This window comes from Syngnathus typhle, linkage group LG6 (genome assembly GCF_033458585.1).
Source record: "Syngnathus typhle isolate RoL2023-S1 ecotype Sweden linkage group LG6, RoL_Styp_1.0, whole genome shotgun sequence".
Classification (NCBI taxonomy): Eukaryota; Metazoa; Chordata; class Actinopteri; order Syngnathiformes; family Syngnathidae; genus Syngnathus; species Syngnathus typhle.
Window position 1 is genome coordinate 520,772 of NC_083743.1, and position 15,016 is coordinate 535,787.

General features: G+C 42.2%; 2 protein-coding genes across 4 annotated transcripts; one reads left to right on the top strand and one right to left on the bottom strand.

The window, feature by feature from the left end:
- Nucleotides 1–1,239: 1,239 nt before the first annotated feature.
- Nucleotides 1,240–5,457, bottom strand: LOC133155273 (uncharacterized). 2 transcript variants are annotated; one of them, XM_061280462.1, is made up of 7 exons: nt 5,161–5,457; nt 4,949–5,069; nt 4,701–4,870; nt 4,384–4,541; nt 4,142–4,307; nt 3,769–3,887; nt 1,240–3,550 (listed from the first exon to the last, which is right to left on the bottom strand). In XM_061280462.1, exons 1-7 carry the CDS (start codon nt 5,243–5,245, stop codon nt 2,801–2,803), a joined length of 1,569 nt encoding a protein of 522 aa, XP_061136446.1. In that variant the 5' UTR covers nt 5,246–5,457; the 3' UTR covers nt 1,240–2,800. The 2 variants fall into 2 exon arrangements, with proteins under 2 accessions (XP_061136446.1, XP_061136447.1); XM_061280463.1 differs by lacking the exon at nt 3,769–3,887 and having other exon boundaries at nt 3,224–3,550; nt 5,161–5,456.
- Nucleotides 5,458–6,464: 1,007 nt separating this feature from the next.
- Nucleotides 6,465–13,116, top strand: LOC133155274 (transmembrane protease serine 13-like). 2 transcript variants are annotated; one of them, XM_061280464.1, is made up of 13 exons: nt 6,465–6,643; nt 7,689–7,863; nt 8,416–8,526; nt 8,656–8,835; nt 8,928–9,054; nt 9,126–9,221; nt 9,337–9,380; nt 9,875–10,037; nt 10,103–10,281; nt 10,429–10,527; nt 10,666–10,808; nt 11,386–11,538; nt 11,617–13,116. In XM_061280464.1, exons 1-13 carry the CDS (start codon nt 6,626–6,628, stop codon nt 11,629–11,631), a joined length of 1,503 nt encoding a protein of 500 aa, XP_061136448.1. In that variant the 5' UTR covers nt 6,465–6,625; the 3' UTR covers nt 11,632–13,116. The 2 variants fall into 2 exon arrangements, with proteins under 2 accessions (XP_061136448.1, XP_061136449.1); XM_061280465.1 differs by lacking the exon at nt 6,465–6,643 and adding an exon at nt 6,649–6,755.
- The last annotated feature ends 1,900 nt before the right edge of the window (nt 13,117–15,016 follow it).

Below are 15,016 nucleotides of genomic sequence, written 5' to 3' on the forward strand. Positions count from 1 at the left end.
TGTCAAATTGAGCATACATTTATATTCACTTATAGAGACTTTAATAATGTCATGGAACTTGATGTAAGGGGTTAATCATCTTTTTTTTTTTTCCCCTCACAGCGGCAACACGAAAGCTGTTTTGTAATCATGTTATCAGCTTCGCCCTCGCCTGCAATTGAAGGAATCTGCTATCAACTGACGAACAGGAAATATACTGCTGCATGTGCTCATCATGCAACCTCCACACATACTCTGACGTCATCTTTCAGGTCCCCGTATTACGGCTTCAAATGTGTAATTCTGTCCTGGAAACGTACTACCCCTCGATCGTGCAAAGATTATTTGTGTGCATACAAGCCTAAATCAAAAGCTAAAATAATAATGACGTTTGATAAGTGACTACAAATGAAGACGACACTGATGACAAGACTTCATTTTGAATTTTTCTACTGCGTTGTTCACTGAATTGTGAAATGAATGAAAACAAATACGTGACTTGTGTAAAAAAAAAACAACAACAACATCCACCAATCGCAACATCAATTCACTTCCCACATTATCTTCTGAAATGAAAAAGACGTCAACAACAAGGCAGGCAAACCGGTTTCCAAAAATGCCTGGAATGGGGAAAACCAACACGCACACATAAGATGTAGGTAGAAAGCACAGAAGGCAATATTCACTGTTGCTCTTTAAAAATTGATCTATTGCTTATTGGAGCGATACTTTTGCTAAAGTCAACCGAGGAGGGACGACAGCCAAGGGCTCACAAGGTCATCGGCTATGGGCAATCAAGGTAAGACGACTTTATTTATTTTTGGGGCTGCGTGACAACATTGCGTGACTCTTTGTCGCAGTTCTTAGATGTTCAACAAGTTTTACAGTCATTTGGGATTATTGTTATACAGAATAGTGAATTTTGAACACTGGATGATGAATGATGACACTAATTTGGTCTTACGATACAAATGCTCACTTTTTATTGACTAAGTCAGAGAGGTAACACTTTGTGTGTCTCCGTGTGTGTTGTCTCAGGTAGTAGGGTAAACTCCACAGCGGTGGGGGTGGCTGTGGGTTTTTGCCTCCTGGCCATCCTCTTCACCATCGCCATCGTGCAGTTCTGCTACAAGTACAAGTGCAAATCATGCAAAAACTGCTGCAAGAAAAAAAGTGAGTGAGGAGGACGCCAGTCTCCTCCATTATGTTCTCTCAAGATCACCTCAAAAAGCTCCTTTTGTTTTGTTTTTGTTAGAACCCCCGCTGACGGACAGAGTCCTCACGTGAGTATATGACACGAATAAGTGGAAATTCAATTTCGAAGTTAACGGATTGTTTTAAATTTTAATTCCACAGCACTGTCGGCTTAAAAAAAAAGTCGTCTTCACCTTTCACCATTAGTGGCTCCAAAAAATGACCTGTCACCTCTATGTCATTGGAAAAAAAAAAAAAAAAATCCCATGTGTTTATAATATCAAGATTGATGTTTGAAGGGATTTTTCCTTAAAAATTACGTGGACTCTTTGTGTCATGTGACCCAGTTGGACTGATGTTGCCTTGTACTGCAAACGCTACTGTATATAGACTTTCTGCCTGTATTAAAAATATGACAAATAAAAACAAAACAAATAAAACGGAATCACCACATTTAGTAGTAGTAATGACTTATGCTTGAGAATGCAAGCAACAGCAAGTTGTTCGCCTCCAAATCTCACACATCTGCTGAAATTTTGACTGGTCATGGAACTATGACTCATTGCTTTTCTCATAATATGACTCTGCTCGGCTGATTAAAAAAAAAAAAAAAAAACTCCAAAAGGTCATCTCCTTCTGTTTTTAACCATTGCAAAAAAACAACTTTTTTTCTTTTGCAGCAAGTTTAATGCTAAAAACATTTTAACTTTAAGTGCAGAATAAAAACTTTGAAATAAGGACTTGAAAACATACACGCTCGCTTGTGCATTGAAAACAACCAAATAATTTCTCTACCTTTGTCGAAACGTCGCTAGCCTAATGCTAACACACAATACAAAACTCCATAGACAGGCTAATGAATAGCATCGGTGTTTTGATGCTATAACCTTTAAACAATGGATATTTGAACACAAACAGTTGAACAACACATTTAGACGGGTAATATAGAAACTCTCACAAGGATATATTCTTTATCTTCTGCAAAAAGCAATTAATACTAGATTACTGCTTACTGAAGAGATTTGGCTGTCCAATGAAAAGAAGCAAATGTTTTATGCCTTAAATGGGCTGGAGATGTTGACTTCTGTGAAAACAAGTTGTTTCATGAAAGGGGAAATGATTTTGTCTCAGTCCACTTCTCAGTTTCTAATGGGGCATTTGGGTACAGAACCGCAAACTGTGGTTATTTTCTTGTGTCATTACAGTGAAGACAATAAATAAATGCAATTTTAATTCACATGGCTTGTATTTAAGAAAAATAAATATTTCCCACAAACAATAATGACACTGACACACTCTGACAGTTAAAGTCACATGTGACTACAAAATATCTTTACATTAAAAAAAAAAAAGAATACATTATAATCACATCACTAAAATAGTTCCCTGAAAAATATTTTCACTTCAAGCGTACTTCCCTTTCAGCAGATGTGATATCGGGTTCAATAGCACATTTACTTTTGCATTTCTTTCCTATAAGGATATTTTTGCTGTAACCACTTTTTTTTTTTCCTTCACACACCCTTCCTCCCACAAACGGTTTAGATACACAAAAAGGAAAGGGAGTATTATTCCCAAAGCAGCAGCTATTTTTCGTCAGCATATTTTGAAACACGTCTCAGGTGGCTCAATCGGTATCTAGTAAGTCGCAAAGTGAAATGGCCACAGTGTTCGTGTTGAGGTCTATCCCTTGCGTCAGAGCTGTTAACAAAGGGAAACCCAATGTCGTTTCCGTCCGTGTCCTTGTGTCATTTAAAATGTCTTCCTTGCTCAGCAGGATTTTATGCTTTCGGATTGTTGTATCCTCGTGGACGATGCGTTTGAGGCACCAGGAGCACTGATCTGCCCCAGAGCAGGTACATGACTGAGGCCCTGCCCGGTAGTCCAGGACCACTTCGGCCAAAACTGGACTGGGAAGGATCTGTTTCGGCCTCCCGTCAAGGTGACTCTGTAGTGCGGGGCTCTGCCTGCGATAATTGTCAAACTGGGGTCCGCTTTCCTGACCCAATGTGTTCACAGTCAAGGATTCCAATCGGGATCCGAGTCCCACCCCGCTTTCCTTCCACCTTGTCTGCATGGGGTCATCCTGATGGGGATACACCGTTTCTCCCATACTCCCGCAACCACTATCATCTTGTCTCCTCTGTGGACTTCTGTCTTGTTTTTCTGTGGCGTTGCACTCCATGCTAACGCCGCTGTCAACGCTTGCCCTGTCGTTGTGTTTTCTCAAAACGCCAAGTGTCCCCTTGTTCTGAGAAATTTCTGCAAAGTTTCTCACTTCCGTTCTGCTGCCAGTCAGGAACCAACCTTTGTCTGTGACCACTTCTATTGGGCCTTCTCCAAGAGTGAGTGGATGCCAGCCACGAACAGGGGATTTCTAAAAAGCGAGAAAAGACAATGAGCCTTGGGTTATATTCAAATTGTGCCAAATATGATATTTTACTGAAGCTGTAGCTAGCTAGCTAGCTAGCTACTGCAATGGTGCTTCAAATTCTTATATAGTGAGAGGAGACTCTCCTGCTCCTCACTCATTTTTATCAAGTCTAAAAGTGGCTACCTGGCATTAAACCGAGAGAATGTTTTCTGTTTGCGTACCAATGCAGCAGGCATTTTCGCCGGACGTTTCAGGTGACAAAATAGACCGACAACCAAAATGGCCGCCACAGCCAACACGCTCAGAACCGTCAGGGATGACACCGAAATTATGAACCATTCTGGAAAGAAACAGAAATGGTTTAAATATTTGTCCCAACTTCTGTGTTTAAAAATACACTTTGCAGTGATAACGTTGCTTTCAAATGTTGATAGCATGAGCTGTTGAGTTAATGTACTAGCAATGGAACAAGTTATATTAAATTTTATTCTACAGTTTTGAACTTTTCTTTATAGTTTTAAAGCAGTAAAGAATATAACAGTGTTTGTTCATAATAACCATTTGTCAATAAAGATTCTATAATTCTTTGCTCACCTTGTTCTGGAAGCAGGAGGCATTGTTCTGGGGATAAATCGCTCTTGGACAAAGCGCCGTTTCCCTCCACCATCATACTGACGCAGTATTCAACCCCCCACCGGAGAGAAGTGAAAGTTTTAGACCCCTGATCTTCATTATCTATCAGGTACGCCATTATTGGCTCCTGTAAGTTTAGAATGACAATATGGTCAATGCATCATTTAAGCAATCATTTCATCGATTAGTCCTTCAAAACTTACCTTGGCTTCCACTTTGTCAATTCTGTTTTTTTCTTCCAGCTTGATGATGTAAGTAACCCCATAAGGAAAGAGCTTTCTGAGGATAGGTTTTTGATGAACGCGGACTGTTATGGTGCTGGAGGTAGCGTATAACGTGAAGGAAGGAGGTTGAAGCTTGCCTGGGAGGTAGGAAAAGAGGATTTTTTAAATTGTTTTATTAATTATTATTTCTTAACTTAGTTCTTGTTTATACTTATTTATTTTTAAATATACCATAATGGAGCTTAACATACAAAAATATGGTGTGAACAAAAAATGAATACAAAATAGTTTCTTACTTCCATTTGGGAGGAATTTCTTCACTGTCCACCCTGACTTGTTGGCTCCGTCAACTGTTTGGATCCGGACCTTATAGCCAGCTCCATAGTCACGTATGAGACCACTCAGGTGGCAGTAGGTATTTGTAATATTTGTGCAGCTAAGCACCATGGCCCATTCACCAGCAAGCCTGATAGCACAAAACATATCTGTCAAGAACTGGACCCACCTAGATGTTGGTTGATTGTATTTAGAGTGGAAAACATACTTTGCCATTTGCACATTGTACTTGAGGTCAGATGTGGTGTTTCGGGGTTGCTTCCAAAGAACGACCACCTCGCCATCCAGAACATTCACGGACAGTGCGTCAACCTGCGGGACGCCCACTCCTGTATTGCAAAGATAAAGCAGGAAGCAACATTTTATATTCCATCTCAAAATATAGAAGAGAAAGCAATATTATCACAAATTTGTTGTTACCTGACACAAAATTGATGATAGAAAGAAGCACAAGAGCAACAAGAGGCTTCATGGTTATTCCATGTACTTCCGCAGATGTCATCATTTAGGTCCAAAGTGTCATCAGGCAAAACCTTTTTGATTGAATCCCTTATTCCGTGCACCACCGAGAACAATGGAACCAAACCATTTTCGAGACTCGGCTGCTCTGATGTGCCGCTTTTGATCCTCAACGTGAGAAGATGAAGTGGAGGCAGCTCGCTTTTCAAAGATCTAACCGCTGAACATTCCTCCCCCTCGTCACGTGACCCATTTCCTGTTGTGACCTCACACACAGGTCCCAACAAGACTTTACCTTCCTCTTTTGCTTTTCCCTCTTCGGCAACGTTTATGACGTAAAGCACTTCTGCATGTGGATTTCGCAGAACATTTAGGACTTCCCCCGTTCATCTTGTTTTCAATTGTCTTTCTCATGACCTATATATATATATAATTTTAATTTTACTCTACTTTCACAGATGAGTCATATACTGCGCAAATGCAACAGATGGATAATTGTTGGTCAATAATATTATTTTGGTCCCTACTATCCATTTTGGTAAACACATTTGACGGATCATGGTGGGTCATCTTATTGGATTTTATTTTGGGCTTAAACTGATATTTTTTATGCAGCTTTATTTTTGCAATTCACTTTAGAAGAAAAATAACTTTTACATCAAATGTCATCAACCTCAGTTTCCCCTTTGAGTTCTCACCTTTTTTTTTTTTTTCTGAGTCACGTGACATTTTTTTCCTCTCTTCCTCCGTGCAAACAAAGTGTAGAAAATGAAACTACTCGGAGGGCAAACTGAATCAACAAGTGCTAATGCTAACCACGCAACTAACAATTATTTAAATAATCTAAATTATTCTTAAATTATAATAAATCCCAATCTATTTTAATAATATAAATTTTAATTCATTTGTTGATTAATCAATTAATCGAATAATAAAAATATGTTTACATTTCTCTTTTTCTTTGGACTAGCCGTTTAACCTTATTCAGAATGAACCAATCACTTTCAAGCGCACGTCAAATGGGACTCGCCACACACTTGCTACCATTTGCCTTGAATGAAACCAAGCTTGAACTTTGTTACGGTTATTTAATTTCAATTTGTTCACGGCTGTTTGAAAAAGACACTCGCTGACAGCTCAAGTGGTGTGTCCCAATCCAATTTCAGTCCATTGAAGCAGCTGTGGTGGTCTGCGGCAAACCGGTTGGGCAGGTGTGTGACCTGCTGGCCACGCCCACCTTGCATCAAGCTCCAAAGTGGAGGTGGAAGGTATTTAGATGAAGGACAGTGATAATCGCAGCAGAGTAAAGAAAAGGCGCTTTCTGACAGATGTGCCGAAGCCGCATTTTTCCATTTTTGGATGTGAGCGAGCTCCGCCCATGCGGTGACACCTCAACCGTCCACTCGTGTGACAATCACTCATTCCGATGGCAAGGCTAAACACGGTAGGTTTAATGAATGGTCTCCCTGCTCTTTAGTTTTACTTCCACGACTTCTTTCTTGCATCTATTCCAACTTCACCTTATCCACTGAAATCTGTTAACTCCAAAAAAAATGGTAGGTTGTGTTTATTTGCACTTCAGGGAACAGACATGATAGATTGCGGTCATTTCGTTGGGTTTGTTTATCTTGTGTCTATATTGGCTTAAAGTTTAGGTTTCTGCTTTAAACTAGTTTCATCTGAATTTTGTCTGTGAGAGTTAAGCAAGATTTAATCACTTATTCATTGACATGAAAAATGATTTGTGTTTGGATAATTCTTTAATTGAGCTTCAGTTTAGTTGGATCAATTGAATCAGTGACAATTGACTTTGTCCCAAACACCTCTGGTCACTCGTGCCCTTTATTTATCATTATCATTCGGGTGAAACTGTAACCGATCCGGTAAAAGGGACATTTAACAGTCATTTTCGATGACAATGGAGGCCGTGCAAAACGATACGTGTACGATAGGTGAGAAATAAGAGAAACCTGCTTCTCTACTGGTTTCATCTCGGTTAACTCATTTTCCTACGGGCTTTTATGGAAACTTGACCATTTAGCCATCGAGAAGATGTTACAAAACACCTTTGTTTCAAAAGTCCGCGTAGACCTTTGCGTACTTAAAACCCCACCCCCATCAGCATCCTGTCAGGTGACATTGCTAATCCTGATCACAAACAAGTTCAGCCACATCTTTGTTTATTATTTTGCTCTTCAATAAGGTGATTGAAAAATTCCGGTTGTGCCTCTCCAATCGTGTTGCAACTTTCAACAATGACTTCCTCCAAAGCAAGAGATCAAAATGTCCAACCCTTTGTTGTTGAAAAAATGGCAAAGTCATTCCTAGTCTTCTATAGTACATAAACAATACATCAGATTTAATTTCATATAAATCAAGTCCCTGTGGTTTGTCTAATGCAAAAAAGTGACTCTGTCTCAGATGTCGTCATCTTCATCCACTGCTATTTTGCAAATGTAAAACATATATTTTGTTTTTCCCCCCCGCAGGACGATCTCCCGCCCCCTTACTACTCTGTCGCTGTGCACACTCAGCCCCCCCTCAAGTCTTATGAAGAGGTTGTGTATGGCGTGGCGCCAGGCCCCACCCCTGCCAACCAGCCTCACTACATCCCTCAGTACGCACCACCTGTGGCCGCTCCCCAAGTAACCCAATTAAGTTCACGTGAGTTGCTGCCTTCTGTATTTCTTTATGGACATAAACAGCAATTAACAGAGTATCATGTTACAGGTTGAGTTGAAGATTGGCTGGTGAAGGTCACATGACCAATTTCAAATAACAGCTGAGTCGTGATTGGTTGCTATCGAAACAACTGTGATGTCATTTTCAGTTGACAGCGAGTGGCAAAATGGCCGCCCCCTGTGACGCATACAAACGGCTGGATGTTGCAGCTTAATTCGTTCCATGTTTTGACAAGTTGGCCTGCACAGAACATATTACAAAGAAAAGTTTGGAGTTGACTTCGCCTTTAATACATTTTAATATCATTTTGTGTGTTTGGCTAAAATGAGGTCAGATGTGCAATAGCTTCAAGGCAAAAATCGGGGCCGTTGGAACTTTATCTTTCCACTGTATTACTTTAAAGATATTTGATTTGTTGCCCTCCCATTGGCTGCCAACTACTCAAGCCCAGAGTCAACTAGGATAGGCTCCAGCTCATCTCGCGAGGATAAGCAGTTTGGAAAAATGTTTAATTTGTATTCTGTTTCCACGCAGCCCCCAGGAGCAGAAAAAGAGGATGCTGTAAGAAGGATGCGCAGTGTTACGGAGGCTCAGGCGCTGCCTTTATTCTCATCGCCCTCTTGGCTGTTGCCGTATGGATCGGAGGTTGGCATTCGTATTCATTTGCTCTTTTTGGACAATAAATTAGTTAAATTTTGCGCATTATACATGGAAGAAAACGGTAAATTTGCAGTCACATGATCATTCCTGACACTCATTATTTCTCTTTGACAGTCAAATATGGCACCAGGGTGTTTACGCAAGACCTTAACAACTTCGATGACGACGACGATCAGCAAGATGTAGACTTCGATGATAACCAGTCTGTATTGATACGTGACACCTGCCCCGATAATGCAACAAACTGTGATGGGATCAACGACTGCGAGCTGGGCTCCGATGAAATGAACTGTGGTGAGCGTGCACGTACCAACACATCAGTGGAGTCCAAACTATGACAGTTGGTTTATTTTTTTATTTTATTTTTTTAACTCTCTGTTTACCAGTGAGGCTTGCGATTAGTAATCGTCTGGAAGTCAGAACCGCCGAGGACGGCCGCTTTCTTCCCGTCTGCTTCAATGGTTGGGACCAGAACATTGCTGACCGAACGTGCACCCAACTTGGGTTTCCAAAGTAATGATTCACCTCTCGTTATCTCTCATTCATACCAAGTGACCATAACATTACCCCCCCAATGTATTTAGATCTTACAGCTATACAAATATCACAACCCGTGACTCCATTGGACTAACATTGACGAACAGCGTGTCCGAATCCATCCAAAGTCAAGTTGAAGTCAGGTAAATACCATTTCTAGTGAATCTGTATGTGCAGTGTTGAAATTTAAAACGGTGCTACGTTGACTGTCATTTAGAATATGGCCTCACATGTCTTTCTCATTGTGACATCATACAGTTCTTCTTGTCCAGATCAGAGTGCAGTCTCCCTACAGTGCGTTGGTAAGCAGCCGCCATTTATCCTGTGACGTACACATTGTATGAGCCAACTCAAAACTGAAATGCGATATTATTTATATCCCTTTAACTCTCAGTGCAGCAACATTCATTTGAGTCATTTGTTCATGCATGAATTTGGTAGGACTTTTGCATTAAAGCTGTTAGCTTAATGCGAACAAGTAATGGAAAAAACTATAGAGGAGCTAAAAAAAAATTGCGTTAGTGTTCTAGACCTCAAAGTAACACAAACAATGGAGCAACCCCTGCAGTCATTATTAAAAATGTTGATACTTCATAAATCAGAATTTTATACATTTGTTTTTGTATGTGGCGGTAGGTAGCTAACTCGCGAGGCTGGCTAGCTAGGTCACAGAGATCCTGCTAAAAATAGTCATCATTTAAGTCATTGCTTGAATGTGGCTCTGGAAGACACAACAGTTTTACCACAAGTCATTAAAAAATAAATTTTGTGTGTTCTTTGCCATGTGTCTCTTCAGATTGTGGTAAGCAGCAGTCTACATCTCGCATCGTAGGGGGCACCGTTGCAGAGAGGGGTCAGTGGCCGTGGCAGTTAACGCTGCACTTTCGAGGGTCCCACGTGTGCGGAGGGGTCCTGATCGCTCCGGATTTTGTGCTAACCGCCGCTCACTGCTTCCCAAGGTGAAGTGTCCACTTGGCATCTCGCCGAGGTTGAAAATGGATGACTTGATGTTGTCGTCCTACAGGAACAACCCCGCATCGCTCTGGCCACAGCTCTGGAAAGTGTATGCAGGTGTGACGTCTCTGGACGATTTAACTCCGGCCTTGGCGGTGGAGAAGATCATCCTCAATGAGAATTACGACGACCTGACCAACGATCAAGACATAGCTCTGCTCAAACTTGCAACTGAGGTCGAGTTTAACGGTTGGTTGAGCTTCTTTTCGATTTCATCTCAGCATATGTCAAATTCTATATCACTGATCGATTTCATTTCAGCATGTGTGGAAAATTATATAGTGCTGTTTTTAGTATTCAAATTGATCGGCGCTAATCTGTTCTTCCTTCTCTCAGATGATATTCACCCGGCGTGCCTGCCACTTACCGCACAGCGGTTCCGCTCTGGCACTGCCTGTTGGACGTCGGGCTTTGGTACCACTATGGCAGGATCGGGTAAGCTTGGGAAACAGTTCTCTGATCGTGTACACTCAATAGTGAGAATGCAGCCGGACCGGATCTTGCGGCCTCGCTCACGCGCTGTCGCTAAACATTGCATAGCAGCAACTTGCCTTCTGTTTTCCTTGAACGTAGGCGTAGTGTCCAACGAGCTGATGGAGGTTACGGTTGACCTCATTAGCATGCCAGAGTGCAACAACCCTTTGGTGTATGGAGGCGCTGTGTCAAATAACATGATCTGTGCCGGACACTTGGAGGGAGGCAGAGATTCCTGTCAGGTGACTTTTGAGATCTGTTAAAATGCAAACCAGAATGCTTATTTATTTACACAAATTTCTTTCTTTCTCTTTCTCTCTCTCTCTTTCTCTTTCTCTCTCTCTTTTTCTCTCTCTTTTTCTCTCTCTCTCTCTTTCTCTCTCTCTCTCTTTTTCTCTCTTTTTCTCTCTCTCTCTCTCTCTTTTTCTCTCTCTCTCTCTCTTTTTCTCTCTCTCTCTCTCTTTTTCTCTCTCTCTCTCTCTTTTTCTCTCTCTCTCTCTCTTTTTCTCTCTCTCTCTCTTTTTCTCTCTCTCTCTCTCTCTTTTTCTCTTTCTCCTTCTCTTTTTCTCTTTCTCTTTCTCCTTCTCTGTCTTTCTCTCTCTCTCTCTCCTTCTCTTTTTCTCTCTCTCTCTCTCCATCCATCCAGTTCCTTTATTTATATTGCTATTTCCACCCATTTAAATGCAAAGCAGGCTGCCATTTATTTATTTTAAAAAAAGAGCCTGATGCCAATCTATTTTCCAATCTATTTTAATTGCCACAAATGATTTCCACAATCTCCTAATACTCAAACTGACTTTTTATCACGTGTTAAATCAGGGCGACAGCGGTGGACCGCTGGTGTGTCAGAAGGATGATATGTGGTACCTGGTGGGTATCACCAGCTGGGGGGCCGGGTGCGCCGAGGAAAACAAGCCGGGTGTTTACACCAGGGTGAGCCGTTTTCTCCCCTGGATCTACACCAACATGCAGGTGAGGGTCATCTAAGTCAGGGCCTTCAAATGAACCCGCCTACCTACTAATAGATTTGTCCACCCTGCTTTCTCACAGTACCTAAGACTGTAATGCCACCTTTCTACCTCATCTTCCTCCGTTGAGCACTGCACGGTGAAGGAGTCTTTTTAAACGAGCATGGATGATCACTTTGTGTACAGCAGAAAATGGATGGACAGATTTAACGTTGTATGGAGCGGCGGGGTTGAGGCGCCATCGCAATATCGAACATCGTGTTTACTGCCGTGTGACTGTTCCCCCACTTGATGCACTTATGACTTGTCTTGCATTCCTTCACTACTTCTGCCTTTTGTGTACACACTGTCACCGGGGATTTTCTTTTCATCTAAATATTTTCCACATACGGCGGAGTCAGTTGGACGCCCTTGATCAATTGAGATGATGAGAAATAGAAAGGCTGCTTTGAGTTTAGAACTTGAAAGCAGGTTTTTTTTTTAAATTATTTTAATTGGGTTTTGCTGTGGCTTCAAAATTACAACAGTCAAATGCTTTCGGTGAGGTGTTCTTGCGCTCCACTTCGGCTCTCCATTACTCCAGTTGGTCGCATTGGGGTTAACCTGAATAATGAACAACCAGAGGCGGGTCAGAGAGGAGGTGCTCCGGCAAAATCTTTGGATTGGCCGCCACCAGCACGTTCAGCAAATGAGCAATCCAGCAGATGGTGCCACAGGACCAACATCTTGAAAAGTAAATGGGGGGGGGGGGGGAAGGATGAGCTGGCCCATAAGACTTTGGCACAATGTGATGTGGCATAGAATGCAAGATGTTGTGGCCAGCCTTTCAATCAAATCTTGATTAATGGCGAGCGACTGGGAAAGCTGAGTTGATGCTAGCGAGTTGCTGAATTGCTTTGTCCACTGTGTATTGCATGCTCGTATTCGGGATGGCAAGCGCTGGGGCAGCAGGTGCGCCACCACGCAAGCCCAAACGCAAGATCGAGCATCTAAATTATGCACAAGTCGCTTTTATCTACACACACACACACCTCGTTTCTCTCCCCACCATCAACAAACAGATACACCATACAGAAGGCAAAGGACTTGCGTATTGTGCCAAAACTAGATGAACTGATTGCTAAATCTTATTTAAAGCATCAGCATTCTTTTCTTTTGTTGTCATAAATACATTAGGATCCAGCTTTTAGGGTTATGACTATTAAAAAGCAACTTAGACCATTTCTCAACATGCAGAAATGGTGTAAGTCAACCTTCTGAAAGCAAAGAGGGGTGAGGAGGGGGGGTGAGCGAGTGACTCAGCAGAAGTGACATAGTCAAGCTAATTGATAAGAAGCACCGGTGGACCTTGTTCAAGGTCTTCAGCTGTAATGGAGTGATTCTCATATAGCGAGCCGACCAATGAAAATTTAATTCGACGCCCGGCGTGAATGACTGTTTTTCATTTTGAAGCCAACCCAACATTTTTTTTTTGCAATTGTCAACGCTTATATTTATGCAGCTAACAAAGCTAGCGTGCACTGTAATGAGACTCAACTTGCATTGTATTTGTATACAAATAAACTTCTGATTTTAAATTTCATCGTAAAGGATTTGGAAATGAATGTTTTCAGGTTGCCTAGCAAGAGCCTCGTGTTCACGGTTTCCACATCACAGGCAACTTCAGGCCACACAGCAATGAAATAATGGCAGCTCCCTGCTTTGGTTAGTCGTCTTTCCAATGGATGGTGTGTTCAGGGAGAGAATAAAGTGGCAGTGAGCATGGTGAACATCAGTGACTTGCGTTAAATCACATTAGTCACAGCGTATTTAAATCGTGCTTTTGGGGGGGGGGGGGTCATCTGGCTGGATGTGATGTGACGGACCAAAAAGATACACACCTGCAAGGAAATTGGAGCCTTAGAAAAAAAAAAAAACCCACAAGAACATCGCCTGACTGGGTTTCCGATCAAAGCTCAGCATTTTCCCGTGGTTCTGCCCCTGAACACTACCGAGAGCACAGGTGTCAAACTCAAGGCCCGGGGGCCCGAAACGGCCCGCCACATCATTTTATGTGGCCCGCGAAGACAAATTGTGCATCAAATTCGTGTGTCATTACTAGAATTGCAAATTGTCTTCACTTTTAATAAATTAATAAATATTTGATCAGTTTTTACTCGTCTGATTTGAAAAAGGTGTCAGTTTATTTTGTAGCTTTTACTGTATATAATATGAGGGGCTCATACGTTTATTTGGGTTGACAGTCATAATGGCCCTCCGAAAGAAGCTTTGACTACAATGCGGCCCGCGAAAAAATTGAGTTTGACACCCCTGACTTAGTTTGTTTTCACTGATACCTGGCCAATTTTCGGAATGATCGTTGACCAATTGTATCTTTTTTCCAAACCAATAGCTGTGGACACAAAGGCAAGTGCGCACTTGGCGGCTACTTGACAACAAGGCTGTGTGTTCGCTCCACAGCACCTCTTGATTTAGGGATGGCGCCTGCCTCCCATTTGCATGCGGGCCTCGGGGGATGTGTAAAGATGTCAGCTTGCGCGGGCAGGGCCACCAACTTCGCACGAGGCTTCAATCAACCTGACGAATTTTGGAACACACGCCAATGCTGCCTTTCAGCTATTTGAAATATCCCTGGAAAATAGCAGCACCTACGCTTTACCTCCGACCTTGACCATGATGTCCTCACGGTGCATTAATCCTCTGGGTGTGTTTCCATCACGTTGCAGCAAAGCATCCTCCTCATTAGTAGCGAGGACAGCATCCATCCCCCTGAAAGGAGATCTTTGCACATGCAGCTTCCCTTCATCATGTCCTCTTGTGTTTGCCGCCACTCTGTCTGTCCTCCACCTTCCCGATCTCATGAGGGATAGTAACAAAGAGCTTGTTTATCTGACTGGATCAGCAGCTCTACACTGAGCAAATAAAACATCTAAAAAGCTGAGGGGGGGGGGGGCGGAATGACACGATGAGAACACGAGATAGTGGAAGAAAAACCTTATGGTACCGAACACAACACAAATATTAGAGAAGGGATGCAGCCAGTTGAAAAGGTACCACAAGGCCGATATTGGTTTGGAACCTGCGTCCTGGTTTGAGACCCCAATTTGAATCCCTCACCCAGTCTTGAAAAAGAACGCCTAGACCCTTGGGTTGGCCATCCTACATTAAAAGCCGAATTTGAGAGGAGGAAGAGGTATAGAAGCCTGCGCTCCCGCACCACCGGACTCCCCAACAGCTTCATACTCCAAGCTGTTAGGATCCTGAACTCTCTCCACCCTCGGGTGCATAACGTCCTGGCCTTTTGGGCCACGTCGGCTGCCTTGCACTATTCCACTTGCACTACTCCTTCTGTACTTTTGGGCTATATACTGACTGTCTGCTGTATGCACAATTGCTCCATTTCAACCATGTTGCTCTTATTCATTGCTCATATTTATTCATTGTATGTGCCTTCTTGTATTGTTTACTTGACAACAAAAACA

Excerpts from the sequence above, each read along its gene's own strand:
- LOC133155273 (XM_061280462.1), bottom strand. The coding sequence starts at position 5,245 with ATGATGACATCTGCGGAAGTACATGGAATAACCATGAAGCCTCTTGTT. Across the intron at positions 4,308-4,383 it reads TTGACAAAGTGGAAGCCAAG|GAGCCAATAATGGCGTACCT; the intron begins GTAAGTTTTGAA and ends CTAAACTTACAG. Across the intron at positions 3,888-4,141 it reads CCTCCTGCTTCCAGAACAAG|AATGGTTCATAATTTCGGTG; the intron begins GTGAGCAAAGAA and ends GTTTCTTTCCAG.
- LOC133155274 (XM_061280464.1), top strand. Across the intron at positions 8,836-8,927 it reads CTCCGATGAAATGAACTGTG|TGAGGCTTGCGATTAGTAAT; the intron begins GTGAGCGTGCAC and ends TCTGTTTACCAG. Across the intron at positions 9,222-9,336 it reads CAAAGTCAAGTTGAAGTCAG|TTCTTCTTGTCCAGATCAGA; the intron begins GTAAATACCATT and ends GACATCATACAG.